Source organism: Podarcis vaucheri (assembly GCF_965113315.1).
Source record: "Podarcis vaucheri genome assembly, chromosome: 3".
In the NCBI taxonomy this organism is placed as follows: Eukaryota; Metazoa; Chordata; class Lepidosauria; order Squamata; family Lacertidae; genus Podarcis; species Podarcis vaucheri.
This window is the reverse complement of record NC_138761.1, coordinates 57638237-57660507: the sequence shown is the minus strand read 5'-3', so window position 1 is coordinate 57660507 and position 22271 is coordinate 57638237. Positions and strand designations below refer to the sequence as shown.

The following is a 22271-nucleotide window of genomic DNA, read 5'->3' as shown; positions in this document are numbered from 1 at the left end:
CAAGGGCAAGCATTCTGTCCAGGAACTCAGGCTACAACAAGGAAATGGATCCAACTGACAGTTCTTATTTGTTCTTTTCAAAGAAGTTGGTGCATTGGAGACCTTCACCTGCTTACTTTTCTTAATTGTTGTATTCCAAAAGCTGGAATAATTTGATCCTGCTGTTAGCACTTTACTACTAAAGCTCTGGCAGCTTTTAGCATAAAAAATAATAATCTAATGACAAACATTTTAAACAATAAAAAATGTGGTGAAGCAACAGAAAGGCAACAGCCTCCCAACCATTTCTACTCCAACATTGTGTGCACCTCTCCCCTTCTAAAAAAATATGCTTGATATAATTTACAGAAGGCCATGTGTTCCCCTCTCTCTGGTACTGGAAGCTCACACCTGACCAGATTTTTAATTTTCTTTTTAGTTGCAGTGAGCAGCAGTAGAACTGTGCCCGTTGCAGAAAGACTGTCCTGTAATTACTATGCAAGGGAGACTTCTGGCAAGGGTATAAATGCGGTTGAGTCACGCGATCATTGGTCTTCCGGATAAGAGCCCTCTTCGCTTTCCTTTATTTAAAACAAACAAAGCACCAATCTGCTGGCAACCATTGGCCACTGCAGCCTAATGCCATCTCATTGTTCTAGGGAAGCTGCGTGAACGGAAAGAACAAACTTTCCAAGTTCGTTACATAATCCAAGGTAGTCGCAGCCCGTGACTCGGACCGCAGATCGCTAAACCCCTTCCCCTCAACCTAGAAAGCACCGTGAACTCAGCCCTCCGGCCACTCCCTGTGCTGGAACCCAACTCTCACGAACAATTAACCCTTTTCCTGCGATTATTAAACCACCTTTGTCCTGGCGGCTGCTCTGGTTAGCTAAAGAAGGGAGAGACCGGCGGAGGTGCGGGTGAGGAGAGCGCCACAGCTCGCTCGCGAAGCGGGACCGCCTGATCTCAAGCGCTCCTGCCTCTGCGCAGGTTGGGTTAAAAAGAGTCCCTCCCCGCCTCCTCGTCCCATCAGCTGGAGGCTCCTCCTCCCCATGCTTAGCCATCCCCCTGGCACAGGTGAGCGCGCGTGTGCCAGAGCCAGCTGTGGGAGCGCACATGTGTGCGGTTGCGGGAGCGCGCGCACATCTGGAGGGAGGGAGCGCAAGCTTTTGGATTGCTTCCTTCGTCCCGGGCTCCTTGGGGACTCCTCTGCGCTCTCCGGCCCTTTTGCTCCGTGCGCTCCTGTCGAAGGAAGCGGCGGCAGCTCAGAGCAGAAGGCAGCGCTTCTTTCGTCTCCCGCTTCGCCACTGGCTGAGCTGGGAGGTGTAACCCACTGGTCCGTCTCCCTCCCTCCTTCTCTCTCCTGCGTCTGGGGCAGCTTTCGACGGCGGCAGGGGTCCCGCCCTCCTGCACTGCAAAGGGGAATTTGCCCGGAGGCTGTCCGGTCAGCACCAAGGACAGCGCCCGCAGCCCCTTGGAGCCTCGCTGTGGTCGGGCGGCCGCTGGCCGGGACCATGGGGGGCGAACCCTGGAACCAGAGCGAGCCCAACAGCACCCAGCTATCCTGTGGCGGCCCCAACAGCAGCCTGGAGGCAAACGGAGGCAGCCTGTGCTCTGCCCACGGCGTCAGCCCTTCCATGGTCACGGCCATCGTCATCATGGTTCTCTACTCCGTCGTGTGCGTGGTGGGACTCTTCGGCAACTTCTTGGTCATGTATGTCATCATCCGGTAAGAGGAAGCGGGTCTCGCGGGGAGGCGGTGGCGGGGTGCTTCCTGAGTTCCAGCGAAAGGGCCATTCGTGCAAATAGGCAAGGAGGGGGGGCTGGGGCAACTTTCGGGGCGATGGCTCTCCCCACCACCCCATCATGGAGACTGGAAAGGGAGGTGGTTCCCTGGTCATTTTCAGGGTGGTCCTTCAAGAAGGTGCAGCCAGGAGAAATGCAGTTCTTTTTCTTTGGTCAGGAAAGACCCGGAGAACATAAGTGTGCCCTTGAGAACCCTAAATCTGCCTTCCCCAACCCTGCTGGCTGAGGTTGATGGGAATTGTAGTCTCAGAGGGGGCACCAGGTTGGGGAAGGCAGACCTAAAGGTTTGGCTGGGAGGTGCTCTTTGGAAGACCTTCCAAAACCAGGGATTCTTTTTCATGTGGGACCCATTTTCTGCAGAAACCCCTTTGCACAGTTCACGAAAGAAGATATTTGTTGGACACATTTAAGGTGGACCAAACTGCAGTAAACCAATTGGTGCCCATGGTGCCATGGCACTTCTCATCCTCACCAATCCCTGGCTATGCTTACCACTGCCACCATGTTGATGCCTCTTCCCTCAGGAGTATTCATGGGACTTTGCTGGTCGTGGTGGGGAATCATGTTGAGAAGAGATGCAGTCATTGCCTCTTATTTTGATGCCTCAGGACTGATATGAATGGCAGTTCTGAAGACCCTGTGCTGGCAGCAAGAAGAAGTGTGTAACTGGAAAAAGAAAGTTGTAACAGGGAGCATGTCTGATTGTGCAAGTAAATCGGTTTGGAGTTGGAGTGGTGGTCAGGTGATAAGACTTTATTTTTAAAAAGAGAAGAAATTCTTCTTGAGTGAGAATATGAATTTTTACGGGTGAAAAGTTTAATATATGTATTAGATAGGAAAAAAACTTTAGGTCATAGCTCTTCCTATATCCATGGAGAGAGAAAAGAACAAAACAATAACCCCTTCACAAGTAGCTCAAAAGCAGTGCCTTCTATGGTCAGGTTTGCTGTCTTAGAAATACATGTCTGTACTCTTTTGCCTGCCTCCCAACTGATAAATCACTTATACAGAGATGAATACCAACAATCCTTTCAGAAAAAAATAATAGAATTTAATGGTCATATCCCCCCTACTGACCTTCATACCAAAATGTTCCCACTTTATTTCAGTTGTGAAAAGATCTGAAACCCACCCACCCCCATTTAAAGGTTTGCATTTTCTGGTCAAGTAAGCTCCTCTTCCAAAGAAATGTTGTGCAATATTCTTCCACAGAAATACTTCTGTCAGATGCAAGTTTACTGCAAAGAGATTTGTTGCCCATTGGGGGGGGGGCGACACAACACTCTTCTGTATGTGGAATGGGTTGTCTTGTTGCCTTTGTGAAATTAGATTTCTTTAATGAATGCCAGGTAGGACAGCAATCAAATTTGCTCCTAGCACCCGGCTAACATTTAGGAGAAACGAGATTACAATCAATATCTAAAAGAACACAGCACCATCTATTGAAACGATTGATAACAACAGGTGGAAACGGCTGCTTCTGAGACAACATTGGAAGGGGGGCGGAAACCAGTTTATTTATCTGAAAAATTCCACCTTGGATGGACAAAAGCCTAAAGAAGCAAAATCTTAATTTGCAAGTAATAAAGGTATTCAGACATATTTTAAGATTTAGTAGCACCTGTAACAAAATCTTGCAGTGTACCCCTCTCAAAAGTTCCCTTAACTTACTTCCCTGGGAAACTATATAAGCAATAAGCAGCTGAAGTCAGCCTCCTTTTTCCAGCTGACACTCAAAATTCATTGGCAACTGAATTTAATTTATTTTTGTTGGGGTGTGTGTCCCCCCAACCCTTGGGTCCGTGTGTTGACATTCTATTTCAACAAACCTCAGAGTTTTCCAAAGCTTACTTATACCACCCTCTTTTTCTCTCAATGGCCCAGTTTTGACTACATAACACCAGCATCACCCTTCGGGTTCTAGAGGGGCCTCTACACACTCCCCCACACTCTCCCCCACACTCAGGGAGCCCACCTCCTCACCACCATTATCACAGCTGCTCCTACTGCTGTCCCCATCCTCTTCATCATTGTGGTGACCCGCTTGCTTGCCAGGCAGAGAGCCCATGTGCAAGCAGACAGTGGCATCGACTGCTCCTCCCCACCACCACCATTGGTTGAACCAGAGAGGTGAGTGATCAAACAGGAAGAGGAATAGGTTCAGGGAAGCTCTTGTTAGGGAACTCTTTGCTGGGTCATCCTCAGCAGCTGTCCAGCCATGCTAACACTGGACACCAGCCCTGCATTCACCACCTATGTCTGCTCTTAGCGGGAAGGAGTGGTGCATGTTGTTACTTATACAGCGCTATGAACTCCTTGCAGGCTGACCTGTATTGCCTTTTTTATTATTATTATTTCATCCTTTGGTTAAGAACTGAGCTAACTCAGGTTGCACAAGTAGGGATTGTGACTGAGAAGCAACACCACCTTTGACAATGATTATCTACTGTTTATTTCAGCAACATCTGCTGTTTATTCCATCTGCCTGGGAGTAAACCCTACTTGACTCAGTTGGCTTCCTTCTTCGTAGACACATTTAGAATGTCATTGCTCTTTCGTTTATCTCCTGTTCTTCCTTTATGGGACTCAGGGCAGCATGTATGTGGCTCCCACTGAACCTCCAGGAGTTGAATCCACAGTCCCACACTGCTATAAGACTAATTATTCAAATGCATTTCCTTCCTTCTCTTACCAAAAGTAACAGGCATCCTTTTTGGGCCAAAAGGAAAGAGTAGATGAATTTTGGTGTGAGGAACTTGCATTTCAATCTATACCTGGCTATGAAATTCTCTAAGGCTCAAATTACATGTGATACTCATTCACATGTACCATTCCCCCCCCCCCATTTTTTGGTAAATCTAATTTTTTATTGTTTTTACAGAACATTTAAAAAGTAGCAGGCATAGTGTGACAATGCATAATCCAGACAATGTTCCTTTAAAAAAATATGAAATAAAGCAAAGTATCTGCTGGAAGAGACAATCTTGAGTGGGTGACTGTATAACTCCTACTTTTTAAGCATTTGTTCATTGATTCCCACCCCAGTAGCTTTCGCACCTGTGGGAACAAATATATTGGGACCTGCAGGTCTCCCATTCTGGAGAGAAAATCAACATGAGATTAGGGAAAGTGGCATAAGGAGAGGTAAGAGTGAAGCAGAATGGATTAGCTCCCTTCTGTTGGTGCTCTGATAAAAATACCAGTCTCCCACAACTGCTTTTTACTTTTTTAAAAAAGAAAATGTGGATCAAGTGGAGGAACATGTGTACTTTGAGTATGAATGACCATGGGGAACTCACTTTCTCTTGGTACTGTGAACAGTTCTATAGAATAATAATGGCATACTAGACGTAAAGACTGTCAATCAGAAGAAACACTTCTTACTGCCATTGACTGGATTTGAGTAAGCCTTGTGTCTGCATAAACGTGGATAGAGTTACAGTCCCCAAAGTGTTTTTCACTTCCTGAAATTTTGATTATGAGTCATGTTTTATTCCACTCCCTGCCGCCGCAATGCAAAGAATTAAGTCATTATTGCAACAGGTAGAAATTGGGTATCCCAATTTATGTCTGCAGCTATACAAAGACCACCCTGCCTGAAAATTGCAGAGAGTGAGGACCCTGCATAAAAGGAAGTATATGCAGAATGCTTCCATTCTGGTAGATTATTTTAGATCCATACAGGCAATTATTTTAGGTTAATACAATGACTGAAAGGATTTGTTTAATCCAAGACTGCTCAAAACATCTGAGAGAGAAGAGCATACAAGTCCAGTCAGCCTCCCTAAATCATGGGCTGGAATTTACTCAGGGCATTGTTAAATGGTGGTATTTACTGATGTGCTAATGGCCACATCAAAAAAACGAAGATCATGGCCACTGGGCCCATCACCTCCTGGCAAATAGATGGGGAAGAAATGGAGGCAGTGAGAGATTTTACTTTCTTGGGCTCCATGATCAGTGCAGATGGTGACAGCAGTCACGAAATTAAAAGACGCCTGCTCCTTGGGAGAAAGGCGATGGCAAGCCTAGACAACATCTTAAAAAGCAGAGACATCACCTTGCCAACAAAGGTCCGTATAGTAAAAGCCATGGTTTTCCCAGTAGTGATGTATGGAAGTGAGAGCTGGACCATAAAGAAGGCTGATCGCCGAAGAATTGATGCTTTTGAATTATGGTGCTGGAGGAGACTCTTGAGAGTCCCATGGACTGCAAGAAGATCAAACCTCTCCATTCTGAAGGAAATCAGCCCTGAGTGCTCACTGGAAGGACAGATCGTGAAGCTGAGGCTCCAATACTTTGGCCACCTCATGAGAAGAGAGGACTCCATGGAAAAGACCCTGATGTTGGGAAAGATGGAGGGCACAAGGAGAAGGGGACGACAGAGAATGAGATGGTTGGATGGTGTTCTTGAAGCTACTAGCATGAGTTTGATCAAACTGCGGGAGGCAGTGGAGGACAGAAGTGCCTGGCGTGCTCTGGTCCATGGGGTCACGAAGAGTCGGACACGACTAAACGACTAAACAACAACAATGGCCACCAATTGAGATACTTTAAAGGGGGATTAGACAAATTCATGAAGGACAAGGCTATACAGTCACAATGGCTAAACCACCTCCAGGTTTGTATTCAGCATACCACTCAGTGCTACTTACTGTGAAACAACAGTGGAGAAAGACTATTGATCTCATCTTCTACTCATGAGCTTCATATCTGATGGGCTACTGTGAACAGATACAATAAGCCTTTGGTTGGATCCTGAGAGACACTTCTTTTGTTCTTGATCAGGAGTGGGGAACCTTCTTCAGATAAAGGGCCACATTACCTTCTAGGCAACCTCCTGGGGGCCACTTGCCACTGGGTGGAGCCATGGATGGTAAATGTTTACCTTTGTACAGCAGGCTAATTTCTATACACACTTACACATCCTCTTTCATCCAAGCGCATGAGAGGCATTAGCAGAGTTCATGGCCTTATGGCAGCCAGGCAAAAAGCACTCTTGGAGATTGCAAAACAGGCCTGAGGAGTGGCCTGGACAGATGGGGGTGGCTGGGGACAGGGTGCCCTAGAGAGGGTCCTTACGGCCAGGTAAAGAGGCTTGGAGGGCCATATCCGGCCCCTAGGCAAACCTGAGTGAAGCCTGCTTGCTCCATTTCTGCTCCGCTAGCCATGCCCCCTTGGCTGCCACAGACTGGCCAGTTTGAATAGTGGGCCTGGTGGGAACCCATGAGCCTCTGCGGCGGCCGAGGAGACATGATAACAGCCAGGAAAATGTCACGGTGCAGTGGGGCAAAGTGGAGGTGCTGCGGTGGTCCGGTCAGGCACCTGAAACTCAGTAGGGGCGGTGCTTATCTAACTTACTGTGAGAGGGAGTTCCATAGATCAACACCCACAATGTTGATTTCCCCTTCAATGATCTTGACTTGGGGTATACAGGGTAAAGAGGTCATTAAGGTTTTCTGGGCCTAAGTTATTCAGGGCTTAGTACCTGGCCTGGTTGATCCACACACACCCTTCCAGGAGCGCAGGTGGCTTTCTTTGTATAAGCTTTGCAAAAGTATTTACATACTTTGATTATATGACCTGATAACAGAGTTTGAGGGCCAGCACTTCTTTTACCCTAACAGACGGAGGGATTGTTTGATCTTTCCATTTACCTTCTTGGCATTTAACTACTAGGTGAACTTGGGCCTGTTCCCTAGAGACGTTCTTTGTTTGAGACTGCACAGTTATTGTGATCTGTAAACAAAGACCTGAAAAAGAAACCAGAATGTCAGAGTCGTACGATATCAAGAGGCCTGGAAATAGTTCTGCCAGTAACATTCATCTGGATGCAATATGTTGCTTTTGCAAATCCATTAAAATGATCTCAAGCACAAAGCAAATGATTTGCATGCTCTCCTGTCATGTCTAGTGTTGGTGCCAAAAAATTGTCCTTCGGTTTCCCAGAAGCTTTCTTCCTCTGAAAAGGAGACTTCGGTTTTAATGCCCCATCTTCAAGGCACATTAGAAATGCTTTAGAATTTGGATGGGGTGCATTTTTGAGCTTACTTTAGCATTGTGAGGTGGCCAGGGGTTGCGGGTTTTTTCATTGTAATAAACATTTATCTAGGCTTTGGAGGGAAGCTGTCATTAATGCCAAGTGTACCCCCCTGCCCCATAAGCCTGTTTGCTGTATGGGAGGGTCAAGGAAGAGAGGCCATGAGCTAGATCTAAACAGAAGTAGAATCAAAGTGTTTGAACAGCTGCATTGGGGGCTACGCAGTCTGTTTCCAATGAGTATTTTTAGGATGGAGCTTTCAGTCAAAATGATAGCAGCCTTTTACACATATGAAGTGGACCAGGCAGTGCTGCGTACTGAGAATCACTGGAATGTTGCATTAGTTGCTATGGTTGTAATCAGTCATATTGTCTTCAGTAAAGTTTGCTAAAAGCACCATTTAAAACATGTATAGTTAAAAATAACATCTTTGAGCGATTTTCTTTCAGATGAAATGTTTGGTTTTCTTAGTCTGCTGCTAAGGTAGAAAATGAATTGTCAGTTTATTTAAAATATTTGTATAGCACTTTCACGCAGCTCTAAGAAAATGTAAGAAAGCATTTTTAAAACAATAATTTAACACAAAACACCCAAAGTAAAATACAAATCAAAACTCAATGATTGTGAGCTGAAATCTGGGCAACCTACCAACTGCTGCAGCAGCCCAAAAACCTCCCTGATTTTGCAGTCTCTCCAAGACGGCTGTGAGGGAAGAGTGGATTCTGACTTCATTGGGGAGGTAATTCTAAGCTATTGTGGCAAAGGCTCTAGTCTATGCAGGGATGTTTTAACTCATACAGTGAGGCTCTGTAGGGAAGGCTTGAAATGCAGTCCCTAATCAGTCAGTGCAGGGGCTCATTCAGGAAATTAAAGACTCTGGTTTGTCACTTCCAGCCCAGGCCAAGAAGTGCTTTCAAGGTAGCCAGTTTAGCTTGGTGCAGAATTGGCTAAATATGTTGTCACCACTTAATATTTTCAGGAGGCAAGCAAAAACCACTTGCAATGTGTCTCCAAGGACAATCCCATGTAAAGCACGTTTTGAAGCAGTCAATCTCACGGGTCGCCCACAATTCCATTTGCCATGCCTAGAAAGCATGGGTCTGAGTGGTTTTCCCCTTCCCCCACTCCTTCCCAAGGGAAAGCCCACTCTTCAGCCATAGATCAGAACAAAAGATCAGAACAGAGTGGCTGGGGAAACCCAGCCAGATGGGCGGGGTAGAAATAAATTATTATTATTATTATTATTATTATTATTATTATTATTATTATTATTGCAATCAGCTCTGATTGAGCACTTTTTTAACCTTATCCCATAGCGTCTAGGCCAGTGTTTCCCAAACTTGAGTCTCCAACTGGTTTTGGACTACAACTCCCATCATCCCTAGCTAGCAAGACCATTGGTCAGGGATGTTGGGAACTGTAGTCCAAAAACAGCTGGAGACCCGAGTTTGGGAAGCGCTATTCTAGGCACTAGTTTTGCAAAACTGGGACAGGTGCTCCTTGATGTCTTGTTATAACTGATACCCAAACCAAAAGGCACTCTTTGTCTCATATGATCAGCTGCCCAATGACCAAGGTCAGAGCTACAACAATGAGATGGAAAGAAGTGGAGTAGGGTAGCATTTCGCACACCTTTCATAGGTAAACATGCAGAGATTCCACAGCAGTAGAACCAGGGGTATCTATTATATTGCAACATTTTCAAATGCAAAAAAAAATGTGACAATGTTCAAAATTCAAGAATTTGGGGTTAAATGCCAAATACAGTGGTGCCCCGCAAGACGAATGTCTCGCAAGACGGAAAACCCGCTAGACAAAAGGGTTTTCCGTTTTTGAGCTGCTTCGCAAGACGATTTTCCCTATGGGCTTGCTTTGCAAGACGAAAACGTCTTGCAAGTGTTCCGATTTTTTTTTTCGCTTCCCCCCCTTTTTTCTAAGCCGCTAATAGCCTTTTAGCCACTAATCCGCTAAGCCTTTAAAAGCCGCTAATAGCCTTTTAGCCGCTAATCCGCTAAGCCTTTAATAGCCGCTAAGCCTTTAATAGCCGCTAAACCGCTAAGCCGCTAATAGGGTTGCTTCGCAAGACGAAAAAACCGCTAGACGAAGAGGCTCGCGGAACGGATTAATTTCGTCTTGCGAGGCACCACTGTAATGTCAAGTTCTGGAATCCTTGAGAAATTCCCTTCTAGTGTTAGAAGAGTGGCTGAGGAAACCCAGGCAGATGGGTGGGGTATAATAATAATAATAATAAAAATAATAATAATAATAATAATAATAATTACTACGATTACTACTACTCCCTCCCTCCCTTTTTAAAATGTAATGTTTAAGCCTTTTGAGCTTCACAGTGAGAAACCGAGGGGGCAATTCCATTCTATACTCACACCTGTGGGGCACCCCATTTAATTCCATGGGGTTTCCTTCTAAATAGCATGAAGAGAATTGTGCTGTCAGTCTCAGAAGTTGGAAGGAGTGAAGCAACACTTTTAGTAGCTAAGGATGAGCCTTCAATGCCTGTCTAGATCTTTGCCCCTCAAAATGGGTAGAAGCAGCAAAAAAGATGATACAATATAAGAAAATATAAACTAGCATGCATCATTTATACAGATCTTGTTGTAGATTGATTTTTTAGCATGGAATACAAACACAGACCTTACTGTAGCCAGTTAATCAAGACATCTCCTGCCTCATCCTGACTGTCTACATTGACTAGTGACATCTCTTAAAGCTTTCAGTTGCAGCAGGACTTCTCAATCCATCCTGGCTTCCAAACCCAACTAAGTGTAATTCTGCCCTTAATGGTTAAAAGCCTTAGCGCAGCCACTTGCTGGCGTTGCTTATGTACCTGAATGTTAACATTGCTTAAGAGAAATTTCATTTGGAAAAGATATTAGCAGCCATCTGGGGAAGGCAAATAAAAGAGAATTGGGAGCATCTTATGAGTTTATATTGGAAGGAAAATAATAGATCTTCTGCCAAGTATCTCGAGTTGTACTGCTAGGATTGCAATAAAGAAATACAAATAAAATGCTTGGTATCGCCTCTTTTTTCATTTAGCTTTGGCTCCTGTCATAAATATGTAATAAAAACCATGAAACAAAATTATGAGAAAGTGTCAAAGCGAAAATAACTTTAATCATAGAAAAACTCTGGAAGTGCGTATTACATATTCCATCTTAAATATGGCTCCTTATCTGTCCTATTCTCACTCGGTAACAATAAAGGAGCAATGTAAACACTGCCCTCGCAAACAGGAAATCATCTTTCTTAAATGGAGAAATATGCTATTCTTTATAGGTGTGGAAAAATGAGACAACTTCATCATAAAGATAGGACAAAATGCAACATGGCCTAACCTAAGAATATAAAATGTAATAGGGAGAAAATGAAGAAGGAGGTTAATAAAAATGTAAATGATACTATTTGAGTAGCTGGACAGCACATATTTCTTAACCAGATTTCCCAATAGCTGCATAGATGGTTGCTCAGAGCAGCAATTTATAATGGGTACCAGTACTGCAGCATCAGATAGAAGAGACCTTTCCAGAGAAACATTGGTATGCCTGCTTCTTTTCCTCAGGAATATCATTAGCACAGTTTATGAATTCAGGTTGGTTTATGAATTGTGTGGACATACAGTATAAGTCAAGAGTAACAGGGTCTGGCCTGTTTGGCTTAGCAAATAACTAGTCACTGGGATAGGATTGCAGCCTTTCAATATCAAGCAGGTAGCATAGTCAAGTGGGGCAACCTATAATTTAATTTTAGTGACTTAAAGAAATAAGCTTCAGGATATTCTGCTGCAGCAGGAGCACATATGCAAAAAGGCACCATAAATTTAGGGAGACAGAGAAAGGGGTTTCTTTCAAAAATGAGATTTAGATGGGATTGAGTCAGCATCAGAGCCCTAGCTTGAAAAAGAGCTGTCCTTATGCTCACACAACCCTACTATCTTCACGCTGATCTCAGGTTTGAGAAGGGGAATGTCCTCAGTGAGACACCCCGCCCCTCCATTAAGGCTATTGATAAAGGCTCTGGACAAGGGTTGTGCTAACCATGTTATGAGTTAGTGCATTTTCTTTAATACTCATTTTATTTTTCAGTCTCTTCACATATAAAAAGGCCTGTGTGGATGCTAAAGCTGTGAAAATCCATGTGACTATTGCCAGATGCAGGACAGTAAGCACATAAAGTGAATTTATGCAACCAGCCAGAGTACATCTCCGCTTAAGCCATGCCTTCCTGCTTTTGATCTCTCTTAGATATCTCAAAATGCAGGCATCAAATGCCTTTCTTGCAGACCCCTTTGCCCTTTGAGTTGGGTTCAATGACACTTTGTGGTAGACATTTATTTGTTGCTCTTTGGCAGCATACAGGGCACTTAAACCCAAGTACCTCAGTTGAATTCTGTTCAGTGGAACAGGCAGCCTTGTCCTATGGGACTGCTTTAGCTGTAGTGGCAGAAACAGGAGTTTATGTCATTGATACTTAAGAGCATCCCAACTACAATGAGTGAAGCAGAGCTTTGGAGCTGTGTCCATAGAAGAGATCTAAAATCACTTTGGTTCTCATTGGGTAAGATGCTGTGAAATAGACACCTTGCTCACCACCTCAATTAAGTGGCCCACAAGAAGAACAGGACAGAGCACAACTCCAATACAGGAGGGGCATTCTCACCCTGCCTAGAATAGCTTTCCAATGGCATTATGGAGAGTTCCGCTCTCCTCTCTGTAAGAACATTGTTTTATAAGTATTAATAAATAAGTATTTATATACAGTTATATACATTATTGTATGTATCTGTTTATGTGCTTATTCCTGTAGGAAACCCATAATGAATAGGTACAAAATATGTGCATAAAATTATTTATCTAATTATGTATATAATCTATGAGAAATGTTTATATTTCTACTACTAGAACAGGTGGGGGGAAATAGCAAGCTTCTCATCAAGATCAAGGAGAAAAATGGGAATTAGGGATAAAATATCTACAGATAAGCTTGATACTGAGTCCCCCACCCTCCGAAAATTCTTTCTGTCCCATATTGCTGGACCAAGGCACAAAAATACAATATTCTTAATCCCTAGTCCTCAAATCAGACACTAGTCTAGTTATAACTGTGTTTGATCTTGTTATAGCTTTTCATTCCTCTGCTTTGTTGACTTTCTTAGATATACCAAAATGAAGACTGCTACCAACATCTATATTTTCAACCTTGCCCTGGCAGATGCCTTGGCAACAAGTACGCTGCCATTCCAAAGTGTGAATTACCTCCTGGGAACATGGCCGTTTGGTACCGCCATTTGTAAGATTGTTATCTCCATAGATTACTACAACATGTTCACAAGCATTTTCACTCTCTGCACGATGAGTGTGGATCGCTACATAGCAGTTTGCCACCCAGTCAAGGCTCTGGATTTCCGCACCCCCAGAAATGCCAAAATTGTCAACGTCTGTAACTGGATTGTTTCTTCAGCCATCGGCATCCCAGTTATGGTGATGGCAACCACCAAAGAGAGCAATGGTGAGTAAGGATTTCACACACCATTTCCAGATGCTCAGTTATTTCAGCAGTGGCAGGAAGGCAGGGAATGAAGGAGAGAGAGAAACTCAGGCAGAAATCAAATTTCTAGGTTACCTTCCAGTGAAAGTCAGAAAATTTAGTAGCACGTGTAATTTACAATGAAAAAGGGACTTTTCTATACCTCACACTCAAATGGGGGACTCAAAAGGCATCCACCCCCAAATGGTGATACTTCCACTCTAGTGAAAAATCGGACATTTGGTTCACACATTGAGACACACTGATTATGGAAATGGGAAATGGATCTTAAAGGGAGGACATTTGCAAATTAATATCAAGAAAGAGAGGAATGATACCCTCCTAAACATTAAGGTACTTCCAGTACACCCAGAAGTAGGAAATTTGGTATGCACATACATAAAATATGAGTCACAGTGATTACTGGGAATGCATCAAAATAGGATATTTTAATACCTAATAAGAAATAATGTTTACCTAAAAACAGAGGCCGACACTCTGGCAAAGAACAAGCCAGTCCACAAGTACAATGCAAAATAGAGTTGTTGAAGGTTTGTTGGTTCTTCACACACTTCCATCAAACTGTGATTATGTGGGTAGAAAGAAGAATTTCTAGAAGCTGCAAAGAACATTATGGTTGCATAAAGGGAGCCTCATTTAGAAGTAGTGCATCTACATTTTATTTTTATTTTTTGGCTACATCTATCTCTTTTTATGTAACCCATAGAAACTAAGCAGTTTAGGATACAATCCTGCACCCACTTTCCTGGGAGTAATCCCCTTAAAAGACAGTGGGAATTACATCTACATAAGTAAAAAGAAGGTTTTGCTGTTAATCAATAAACTAATCAGCTAAGAATGGAATTATATCTTGTCTACTATAAAGTGAGCCGGACCATTCCAGTGGGACTTGCTCCCAAGTTAATGTATATAAGTTGCGGTTCATTTAGTGCTGGAGACCCAATTTAAGTGGTGGCACTGTGATTTAAAGGCACACTTTTATATTTAGATTATTTTAGAATTAGATAGCTACTTATAACAGGGAATGAAAAAGCAAGATATTTAACGTGATTTTTTTCTAATAGCAATGAACGACACTTTTTGTTATTAAATAGTAAATTATCTCCGACTTTCTTTTCCTCCTAACTGGAAAGAAGGAAGGAAGGAAGCAAGGAGACAGCTATGAGTTCCACTAAGCTATCTAACAGTCAAAGTGATGCTTTTTGCCCAAAACTATTGCTGGTCAGCTTAAGGAAGCCTAGTTATGTGAATCTTACCTCCTATTTTCTCTTTTTAGAGAAATGCTTTTATATGGAAAATAGGCTAATTTAAGCCAACAAGACTCTATTCAGGGATATTTTCCTTGCACAGAAGCACTTTATCAAGGTCCCTGATTATGCAGAGGGTTCTGCTCATTTTCAAGCAAACATGAATAAAACTTCTGCAGACAACTCCCAGTCAACACGAGAAGTTCAGGGATTGAACAGGCAGACATACATAGGGGCATTTGGAGTGGGACTTGTATGTGTGGCCCTGCCCTTATTGACCTTTTGAACACTGAATCTCTCCCCCCCCTTAAAAATTCTATGTTGTAAACACCACACTAAAAGTCAGTGAGTTTTCTTACAGGCTCACACCACAGTAGAATATAGTTATGGCCTTGGATGGAGAACAGGATTAAATGTAAATAAATAATTCTCTCAAACCTCATTTCTTTCTTTTTCTTTTCCTCCTAGGATCTGTTGATTGCACACTTATATTCTCTCACCCAGCATGGTATTGGGAGAACTTGCTGAAAATCTGTGTTTTCATCTTTGCCTTCATCATGCCTGTCCTAATTATCACGGTATGCTATGGGCTCATGATTTTACGCCTGAAGAGTGTCCGAATGCTCTCTGGCTCCAAGGAGAAGGACAGGAATCTTAGAAGGATCACCAGGATGGTCCTCGTGGTTGTGGCTGTCTTCATCGTCTGCTGGACCCCCATCCATATTTACGTTATCATTAAAGCCTTGATCCATATCCCAGAAACTACTTTCCAGACCGTCTCCTGGCACTTCTGTATTGCTTTAGGGTACACAAACAGCTGCCTTAATCCCGTCCTTTATGCCTTTCTAGATGAGAACTTCAAAAGGTGTTTCAGAGAGTTCTGCATCCCCACAGCTTCAACCATGGAGCAACAAAACTCCACCCACGTCCGACAAAATACTCGCGAGCATGCCTCCACCGCCAACACGGTGGATAGGACTAACCAGCAGGTATGACTAGCAGTGGAGATGCCATCTCTGGATTCGGGAATCCCTCCTGGAGATGACATGAATTCTGAAATTACAGTCTTTACTGATGTGTAGCTTCGGGAAGATGTGCCACTCTTTTTGATTTATCTTCCCTAACTGGGGAGTCATGGAATGATGACTCCAGGCACCATCAGTCCCAATTGGGTTTTGGGAAACTAGAGAGCTCCCAGATGTACCTTGCATGGCCAGGCCCTTGTCTGTGTATCATTGTGATATTTATTCCATAGCTGAGAAAGGAGGAGATGCTTTCATAGTTTTTGAAGCAACAGAATGTTTGCTATTGCTTAACATTCTAGAACTGTATATATTTTAAGAACTGCCTTGTACCCAGTCAGAATCAATGTAACTAAGGTCTATCAGCCCTTCTAGCACCTGACCTTACTGCCAGCCCTCAGGGCCCTTGATAGCCCTCCTTCTTTAGACTTCTGATTGGCAAGCAATAGATTTTCAGTCAATACTTTTAGACATGTCTGCATCACTATGATTCATACTACATGAGCAGACCCTGATGATCCATTTTCCTACCATGGCTTTTGTGAACAAGTAACCCATAGATTTATTTGGTTGTGATCTCACCTTGAAATAGCTATCTATTTTGCAATGGGTCATATGGAAATTCACAATGGGGAGGTGTTTTTGTGAGCAAGCTCGGTTGGGCTGAACTCACAAGCCCCTGATCTTCTGTTGAGTATTCACAATTTATTCAGTAGAGGTATTCCCAGCGCTCATTCCAGGGGCATTTGTGTGTGTGTCTTGGGGAAGGGTGTTCTTGGGAAAGATGCCCTCTGTTGTGCTCCTTGGGCACAATCCATACAAATGTTCAGAGGGAAAGAAAAGGCACTTGAAGGATGCTCTTTCTTCTCTTTGCTCCTGCCACTGCTCATAAGCTTAGAGGGGACAAGTGAAGAGGGAGCAACACCATGGGGAGGGGGCAGCAGGTCCAGGAAAGAGGTCTAGTGTCCAGCATCTGTCGGTGTCCAACAGTACTTGCCCCAATATCCTAGCCCTGTGAACTACCCAAAGTACAGGTTTGTTTCACCTTCGTTTTGTAAAGAGTAACTGCCAGGCTTGATTCCCATCACAGCTATCAACCACTCATGTGATACACAGACCCCCTACTTTCAGAATTGTTCAAACAACCCTTTCTCCAAGTCTGGCCCTTTTGCATATTTCTTCTTTATCATCCATAGTGGCTCTCTTCCTCTTCTTAGTAATTCCTCCCCTTTGTCCTCCACCACAGACCACATTTCTGGGGCTCCATGACAGATTTTCATTGTGCATGCATGGTGGGCATTTGCAATGGCGGTGGAGAAATCATTGCAGAAATAAGGGACAGCTGATCAGACAGTTAACAAGGTTGCTGTTGGTGAAGAGCAGCAGGAGAAGGGAATAGATGCTCCTTTTGCAAGCTGGTTTGGGTCCCCAGATCTAAAGCTGTAAAATCTCTCCAATCAAGGCCTGCTCAGAATTTACCTAAAGGGTAGTTACCAACTCTAAGTAGCAAGCAAAGATATCAAGATCATTTAAAAGTGTTACTTCATTATCTTGAGACGAGCATTGTGGCTGAACTGAAATTCGATGACTCTGAGGATGGGGAAAGGGGTCACACTACTAATATTGGTATGGAGATATGGTAAGCTTACGGAGGCCTCCTAAATGCCTTAATGTTTCAACAGGAACTTTGAGTGCCCTTGTCTAACAGAAGTACTCTAAAATTGGCACATTAAAGGAATTTATGTGCCTGTTTCTTAGAAAAGACCAACTTAGGTGAGAAATCTAGGAATTTTTATGAAGTCCTCCCACTTTGCCTGTGTGGTTTGTTGAACCTTGCTTTGAAATGGCGAACTGTAGGCACTTGGCAATATTGTAAAATTTCATTCTTATCTATAGCATTCATAACCACAGAGTTCAGGTGAGTATGTGTGGTTCTCCCCTCCCCTACTGCAATTTAATCCTCACCACAACAAGTGAGTTTGGTTTGGCTGGATGGCATGATAGGGAACCAGTCCAAGGTGACTCCACGAGTTTCATGGCTGAACAAGGAATTAAACTGAGTCCTCCCACTACTCTAATTCAGCTCTCCAGCTTTCCATTTCTCTTTGCATTCTTCATTTGAAGTCGTTCTGAGATTCAGGTTCAAGGCCCGTGTCCTACTGCATCAGTCCAAAAATGCCACATGTGCATCCTTTCCAATATTTATTTTAGCCAGGAGATTTTGCCCAAGGCATTTTAGTATCTGAGGCAAGTGGTGGGATGGCAACAACCCCCAGTTCCATGTACAGAAACTGACTGGTCTGACAGCCAGTTCTTATTTCAATACTGGCAATGGGATAGTGTTCTTCACTGCACCTGAGGGCAGCAGGCTAGTTTCAAGTGTTTGGGAGAACCACTGCAACTATCATTCTGAAATGTGCAGGCTGCACCCCATCAGAGGAGGTGATAATACCTGCAAATTCTATCCAATTCTGGAACAAAATGAAAAAGATCTTCTTTTTCTTTTTTAATATCAAATTTCAAAGGTACCCTGCATGCAAATCCCCTGCATATATCTGCCTACAATTTGGCAGGTGTGATCCAATGGGGGGACAGGGCTGCTATTCCTGCAAATTTCATCTAGTTCTGTGAAAAGAAAAGAATCACTATTTTCAGATTCCCCATTATAGTGAAAGTGGGGCCAGGGAAGCTTTATTGTTAGCAGATGGAATTTGGTCCCAATTAACGAGTTGAATTGGAAAGATACAGAACAGCTCTGAAACAGACCGTACTGCTTCCCAAAGCTACAGATGCATGCTAAATCTTGTGAATGGCACACACGCCCATAGGACTGCAGCTCTTCAGAATGCTCCAAAATTTAAAAGGAACCCATTGTGTGTAGGGACATTCTGGGATCATTTCCTTTCCGCTTGCTATACCTCTTATTTATATGACTCATTTTCAAAACTGTTCCATGGCCCTCTAGCAGGTGAAGGAGGAAATGAGAACTACCTCGTATTTTTGTTGAATTTGTTCGTTTTCCCAACATTTCAACTTTAAAAATAAAACCTTAAAAGTGATGGGGTTGTTTTTACTTAGTAGTAGCAATGTGAGTCTGCAGTCATAAACAAAAAATGCTTAAATACTACTGAAATCAACTGGATTTTAGTGGCCTGAGGATAGGATTGTTGTTTAAGACATTACTGTAAATAACATTACATTCAAAAATAGGGTCAGGTTTCAAACAATAGTTTTTCATCAATGGCTACAGAAAAGAGAACATCTATTAATGCAGTCTACAAAGGACCCATTGAAGCAAAGGAACAATTGTACTCTGTGTTTGATATGTTATGTAATGTAGTGTGTGTTGTATTTTTATATTCTATATAGTCTGGGTTGTGTAGGTCCAAATCTTCAATTGGTGTAGGTTAATGAAACTTTGTTCAACTCGGAGAAGACATCAAGATGAAGCTCTGCCCAGCATGCCCCAGTCCTCTGGGTAGAATATTTCATTATTAAGAATCTTCTGAAGTTCTCAACTACAAGTTTGGTAACATGAACCCACAAGGCAGACACTGGACAGTTGACCAAGAGCTTGTCATAAAGGGAACTGCCATCTCAGTTTCAAAGTCCAAATGGATCTACAAATGAACTTTCCCCACAAATCACTCTCATGTTGGCATGTTGCTAGAGAAAGCGAAGATAATGTTAGAAACAATGATTGGAGTGTGAAATGTTGGCAACTGGGGAGAGGGGAGGTTTGCACGGGTGAGAAGGAGGAATGGTGGCGGAATTTGATTCAGTTCACACTGAGAAACAAATCCACACTTTCTGAAACAATATGAGAACTGAAACTTTAAAAACCAAAACTCGCAAATTGCTGCAGAAATGTGGGAACTGAATTTAGGATTGGAAACTAAGAACAAAAACTGACAGCTCCTTCCATCCCTAGTGAGAAGTTGTGGGGGATGCACAGTGTGTGTTGGAGTGGGGTGGGAATCCCAACATTTAAAAGGGATCCACACTATGAATTTAAGAAGCAGATCCATTTTGACAACTTCGTAAACATTGTGGTTCTACTAGTGGTTATTAACTTGAAACCTGAAAAGCAAATATGTTTCTTTGTGTGCACCTTCCGATATTTTCTCCTTTAATCTTGCAACTGCCCACCTCCTTTCTGGGATAATAGGTCAGTTCCAACCAGATGGGCTTTTAGAAAGGTTTTGAGGTAAGAGAGAGAAATGGCATCACCCAGCTGATCTGAGAGACAGTTCCAAGCCTACGGGGCAGTAGAGTCTTTTGAGGGAGGTGCAACACGGGATGCTGCCTTAGAATGAGTCAGGCCACTTGTGTCCATCCAACTGAATATTGTCCATGCTGACTGTCACCACTTTCCAAGATATCAGAAAAGGCTCTCCCAGACCTACCTAGAGATGTTAGGGCTTAAACCTGTGACCTTCTGCATGCACATCTGATGCCTCACCACTGAGAAGCAGCCCCACCCCAGTCAGGAGAAGTGTCCATGTCCAGTGCTTCTATTTTCCATCCTGCAGTTCTGTATTTTACACTCATATACTGTTGTGCAATTTTTAGCTCATCCAGTATCAAAAGGAGTCCAGAGAGGCAGGCTGATTACCATTTACACAGGAGTAACTGAGGCTGCAAGATGATGGCTTCTCCATGACTACCAGGGGAGTGAATGGAATTTGAAGCTTGGGTCTCCTACCAAGCCATCTATTGCCTCAGATTGGGTTACTTATTCTAAGAAAATACATTAGTGATGTATCGGATACATTGCATGTATTGCAGAGATGAAGCATCAAGGTTTACACTGGAACCAGCCTGGGTTCCTCAGACTTTGTTGTTCCATGTTGTCATGTGAAAGGGTATTCCTACCACCTCAAAATGGCTCCACTCAGATTTGCCCCCTGAGAAAGGGATGGCTCATGCTGAGCAAATGCACCCAGCATCATTTGCAAGCAGCAGGGTGGAGAAATTAGCTCATTTCTTTTCTCTCTCACTGTATTTCTTTCCTTTCAGTTGGAACTTCTGGAAGCTGAAGCCACACCTCTGCCGTGACAGGGCCCCCTGCCGTGTAGCAACCCCCAAACCAGTGCCACTGGGTGGCTGTGCTATAAGTGTGGTGGGGATATGGAGGAGACTGATGCTCTCTCTTGCCCGCCTCACCCCAAGGCAAGTGCCTGCATATAGTATCCATCAGAATGATTTGCCCCTGTGGCAAAATCCCATTGCACAAATAACTTCAAAAGAGAGTCTGACCAAATGGGAACTTTGCACTCATCTATGGTACTGAGAAATCGAGCCACACAGAACATGATTCTGAGATTAGACAGCCTTACCTGAAACCAGACTCAAACTGCAATGGTTCAAAGCCAGAGTAATCCCATCTGCCCCCTACTCCACTCCCTAAAAGGATCAGAGGTATGGGAAAAGGGAATCCAGTGGAGATTATCACTCAGAAGTACCGTACTTTTCCATGTATAAGACGAGGTTTTTTAAATCTAAAATAATGTTAAAAATTAGGGGGGGCGTCTTATACACGGATATGCGGGATGGGCAATTGGTTGCAGCTGCAAGCAGGAACTTGTCAGCGGCGATTGGGTGGGTGATTAGTGGCTGCTGCAAAGGCTGCTTAGGATTGGCTGTGGCGGCGGCAATTGGGTGGCTGATTGGTGGCTGTGACAAGGGCTGCTGTGGATTGGCCACTGCTGTGGCAACTCTGTGTGCAATTGGTGTCTGCTGGCGGCGAATGGGCTGACGCTTGTTTTCTTCTGTGACGCGTGAGATTTCAGCGTCGGGTGAGTGATTTTCATGGCTCAACAACTTTGGCAATCCTCCCCAAAAAAACTCTGAGCCATCTCACCCCATTTTCTTAAATTGGAGTCCCCAAAAGTAGGGGGCATCTTATACACAGAAAAATAAGGTATATAGCCAATGCATTTGCATAGGACTTGAAATAGTTCATTTTTATCTATATGTGTTTAGTTGTGCAGATTCTCTCCCCCCCCCCATACAATTATTTCCAACATATCATTCTCAGTGAGAAAAAAATGATTTTCAAGCTAGCTGTAGTAACAAGACTGATCAAAGCTACCTCTGAGTGTTAGTGGAGGTTGTAACCCTCATCTGTTGAAGTCCTCCATTTCACTAAGATTTCATCCAAAGAAGATTCTTCATCTATATTCTGTGCTGACTTGGAAAAACAATCTCCTTCTTTACACATTTACAAATATTTGAAGTGCAAAATTATGGAGTGAGGCAGCAGATGGAGTGTGGAAAAGCTTTTGTGTTGTTGCTGAATGTATGTATAAAAACAGAAGACAACTGTAAATATTGTAATATACCATAGTCAATACTTGTATATTCAGTGATAGATTAGGAAATAAATTATATCCATATATTATTACATGTGCATAAAATAATTGTTTGTGTGTGTGAATAACTACACCTGTAAAGTAGTTGAGCATTTCTAATATACTTAAAATTGGTTTACTACTTATGTAGCAGGAAATTATTGATTTTGTTTAAAATTAAAAGATGGGCAGTCATATTATATAAGGTTTTTTGTTCTGTTACCAATGCCATCATCTGCTCCTCTGTTATATGATAGCA

At 43.2% G+C, this 22271-nt stretch overlaps 1 protein-coding gene across 3 annotated transcripts; it reads left to right on the top strand.

Annotated features, from left to right (window-relative positions):
* The first annotated feature begins 897 nt into the window (after positions 1-897).
* On the top strand, positions 898-21197 carry OPRM1 (opioid receptor mu 1). 3 transcript variants are annotated; one of them, XM_082218479.1, is made up of 5 exons: positions 904-1708; positions 12999-13351; positions 15106-15215; positions 15487-15626; positions 20679-21197. In XM_082218479.1, exons 1-5 carry the CDS (start codon positions 1032-1034, stop codon positions 20950-20952), a joined length of 1554 nt encoding a protein of 517 aa, XP_082074605.1. In that variant the 5' UTR covers positions 904-1031; the 3' UTR covers positions 20953-21197. The 3 variants fall into 3 exon arrangements, with proteins under 3 accessions (XP_082074606.1, XP_082074604.1, XP_082074605.1); XM_082218480.1 differs by lacking the exon at positions 15106-15215 and having other exon boundaries at positions 898-1708; positions 20679-20866; XM_082218478.1 differs by having other exon boundaries at positions 901-1708; positions 15106-15626; positions 20679-20866.
* Positions 21198-22271: the final 1074 nt, after the last annotated feature.